The sequence below is a fragment of the Kryptolebias marmoratus genome, linkage group LG4 (assembly GCF_001649575.2).
Source record: "Kryptolebias marmoratus isolate JLee-2015 linkage group LG4, ASM164957v2, whole genome shotgun sequence".
Classification (NCBI taxonomy): Eukaryota; Metazoa; Chordata; class Actinopteri; order Cyprinodontiformes; family Rivulidae; genus Kryptolebias; species Kryptolebias marmoratus.
In genome coordinates this window covers 3,969,942-3,973,668 of record NC_051433.1, presented here as the reverse complement: position 1 = coordinate 3,973,668, position 3,727 = coordinate 3,969,942, and the positions used below count along the sequence as shown (strand labels likewise).

The following is a 3,727-nucleotide window of genomic DNA, read 5'->3' as shown; positions in this document are numbered from 1 at the left end:
GGGGTCCTGCCTCGTGCTGCTTTAAAGCAAACTCCCATCCAAAAAACACAGATCTCACACAGCAGGACAGCACTTACACAAACTGTTTACAACCAATTATTAACTGGGGGGAAAATTCTGTTCTACTGGCCAAAAACTGTCACAAATCTGGAACTCATTTCAATTAGAAAATTGCAGCATTTGATAATTTTTTTGGCCTAATTAACACAAATCCTGCCCCATTCTCAGAAAACTCAAACTACAGGAGTTGTCTTCCAGGTTTTGGATTATTTAGACAAAGAAGAATGTCCTGTGCTGTAAAAGATGTATTTACATGATGTGTCCTTATCAGACAGTTAAGCAAGTAATCGAATAATTTTTATTATTTACTCAGAGCTTTCTTTCTTAATACCAAAATCCACCTAACCTCAATAACATTTATTATTGTTACTTTTTGAACTCACATGACTGCAGCCCTCTCTTCTGTGCTTTTCGTTTTTAATAATGCTCTAAAATCCCTTCTGCAGTGCCTTAGAAACGTACTCATACCTCTCGAACTTTCCTACATTTTGTCACAAAATAACAAACTTAGTTGTGTTTAACTGGGATTTAACTACAATTAACTGGGAAGTGCATAAGAAATGTTTTTTTTAATTGTAGTTTAGTTTAAAAATATGAACTAAGGAGAGGAGACACAAGCTTCAATGAGTTTACTGTCCTGTTTTCAGTTAATAATATAAGCTGTAAAGCAAAAAAAGATTAGATTAAAATATTCTCAAATAAAATAATAGAACTCCTGAAATTTGGCTTTTGGTTTCAGGGTGCCACCACATCTGGCCTCCTCTTTGAAAACTTTCTGGAGGCACCTTCTCTGTTAATTTGCCCTCTGAGAACTAAGAACTGGTACTTTAAATAAAATAAAACGGGATTTAAGTTTAAATGCTGAAACAGTTGTTCCCAGAGCAGTTCTTTTACCCTAAATTCTTCGTGAGCGAAAAACCAGTTGTAAAGAATCTGCGCCGTGTCAGCATCAGTCTGCAGCTCTGTTCTTGTTTCGTGGCTGCAGATGTTTTATCGGGCTGCACACAGATGTTATCGGCTCTCCGAGCTGATGGGGTCTCTGCTCACAGAGGGCAGAGCTGTGCTGAGCTGGTACATGATGTCACCAGGCTTCATGCACCAGTGACACGAACACAAGTGCAGCTTTTCCCATCACTCTGTCAGTGTAAACACAGTCCTGAAATAACTGAAATCATCCGGAGTGAAAACCTGTCATCTGTGTGACTTTCATGTGAGCGGGTCAGGAATTGAGTTTTCAGCAGGAGGTTCAAATAATTTAAAGGAGAAAAGGTGGAAAACGCTGACAGCAGCAACCCAACCCAGCAGAATAAAACTACACAAAGACCAGAGGGGGGACGGGGGGAGTGGATGGGGCCAAACCAAATCATCCCCCCCTTTTCTCTGGGGAGGTTTGGACCATTATTGCAGAGGAGAGATGATGGTTTGAAGACATTTCTGGGATTCATCAGGAATCCTGCAGAACCTGTTACAGATGTCCCCCTCCTCCCCCTCCTACCCCCGCCAGGACTCACCTCCTCCAGCAGGTAGACGGTGTTCCTGCAGCCCATCATCTTGGAGGTGAAGGAGGAGGTGGTCGGGGAGCTCCAGTCCTCCTGAACCTCCTGCACGAACTCCGACACGGAGACGCACTCCGGCATGGTTCCGATCAGCGGCGGGGTCCTCGGTGGGCCGGGACGGATCGGATCCGCACAAAGGGAACTGAGTCACCGAGTCAGACACATAAAACACGTCGAATAACTGGAACACCCAGAATGCGCTCAGACTTACTCAGAATCTCGTGGAGAAAAATGAGCATCAATGAGCAGAGATGTTCTGTGAACTGAGGAGCTGCTCAGTGGGACAGAACCGCAGCATCTGACGCCTCTTTCCTCCGAACAAAAGGTGACTGGGTCCGGCTGGGAATCCGACCCAAACAGCTAAACTTCATAAAACCCCTCAGATGAGGAAAAATCACAGAAAAACACTGCCGGCTGGAATACAACTAACAAGCGTCCCTGCGGGAAGCGTCTTCATTCAGAAATAAATAAATAAAGAAGCCCACAAAGCGCAGCTCTGGTCTCCGTTTGTGACAAAGAGCGGAGGTTCTGCAGGGCAGAACCGGACCCGGCAGGACCCACTGGGGCCGGCTTGGGATTAAGGGATCAAACCGGTCTCTGAGGTGGCCTCCAGCCGCGTCATGTCTCTTCAGCTGCGGCTCTTTTTGCTTTTCGCTTCTTTATTAAACCGCATGGAGGTGCGCGCTCACGGCGAACAGCGGCGGCGCGCACTGCTGACCGAGCCCATACTGGGTCCACTGGGCGGACTGGGAGTCACTGCCAACCACCAAATCAAACATCAAAAAAGATTATCCTGAACTGCTTCAAATGGTAAACAGAGTTTGAAATGCGGGTCCACACTCAGTGTAAACAAAGTCATCTAAATCCATTGAAAAGCACCTGGAAGCTTCAGACACATGATTGACGCAAATATTTAAAATAATGGGGACTGTAACTCTGTCAAATCTTTTCTACTTAACCTACACTTCTCACATCATTAACTGTATGAATAATATATGAAACTACCTGACTTAAATGTTATTGATTTAGCCATTAAAATGATCTAGATTAATAAATGTGCTTAAATCAGACAGAAGTAATATGAATACAGTAAACCACATAAATCTACACATTTAAACACACCAGGTGTCAAGCTGTGCTCTAAACGTACGTACAGTAGGTTTTCAGCCATCAGGATGTGCTTCCCTTCTCCAACAAATCTCAGTATATTAAATATTAAACATATTAAACAAGAATGGGATTCCACTCAAGCTGTGTGAAGGGCGGCGAGTGAATACCTTTGGTAATATAACGTATATTAGGCTGGCTGTATGTGTAGATAAATATGGCTGATAAGATGAGCCCATTTTCAGTCACTTCAGCCGTTTTTTTTCTTTTATTTAAGGACACATCAACCATTAACCTTTGGAGTCAACCCAATTCAAGACGACCACAACAGTTAATCCAACTTAGTAAACATAGAAATGGCTACAATTCAGTCAGTTTTACTGATACTGAGCTAGAATTTGGTGCGATAGTAGCTGAGATTCATTCACAGCACATATGTGAGCATGATGACTCGCAATAGCTTCCAAATAACATTATTTCAGGATTTAGAGACATCACAGCACAGAAAACCACACTGATGATGAAAGGTTCACTTAATCATTCCTGTACTTTAAGATATTTCATTCAAAGTAATAAACCTTCTGTGGTCGAGAAGAAATGTAAATTTGTTGAAAGATTCTAGAAATCATTGATTTCAGAAACGGATGAGTCGGCTCACAAACCTTCAGGCTGATACTGCTAAAGCGAATAAAAGGAGGCTTTTTAATAAAAACTTACTAATGATTGGGAAAGACCGCATATTCTTACCTTGACATAATATCCTCTGTAGAGTCTGAGGAAAAAGAGCCCAAATGTGCCTCGACACGGCTCAGCGTCAGCAGTCTCAGAGGAAACAATCAGAGCAAACTTCTGCACAGTAAACAAACCGTTTGTGACTTCCTGTCAGACAAAGACTGACTGTAGAGTCCTGCTTTTAGCTGAACTCTTTTCACCTTTTCTGTCTCAATTTCTGTTAATGTCACAGAAAGAAAAACAAAGAAACAATACATCCGATCTACAGCAGC

The 3,727-nt window shown here is 42.6% G+C and overlaps 1 protein-coding gene across 2 annotated transcripts in view; it reads right to left on the bottom strand.

Annotated features, from left to right (window-relative positions):
- unm_sa1614 (un-named sa1614) overlaps positions 1-2,577 on the bottom strand; it is a 19,251-nt gene extending 16,674 nt beyond the window's left edge. Inside the window, exons 1-2 of one of the 2 annotated variants that reach the window (XM_037975163.1) lie at positions 1,828-2,575; positions 1,572-1,758 (exon numbers count right to left, since the gene is read on the bottom strand). In XM_037975163.1, coding sequence (XP_037831091.1) covers positions 1,572-1,697 — 126 coding nt within the window. In that variant the 5' untranslated portion in view covers positions 1,698-1,758; positions 1,828-2,575. Of the gene's footprint in view, positions 1-1,571 lie in introns of both variants that reach the window. The other variant, XM_037975164.1, reaches the window with a different exon arrangement.
- Positions 2,578-3,727: the final 1,150 nt, after the last annotated feature.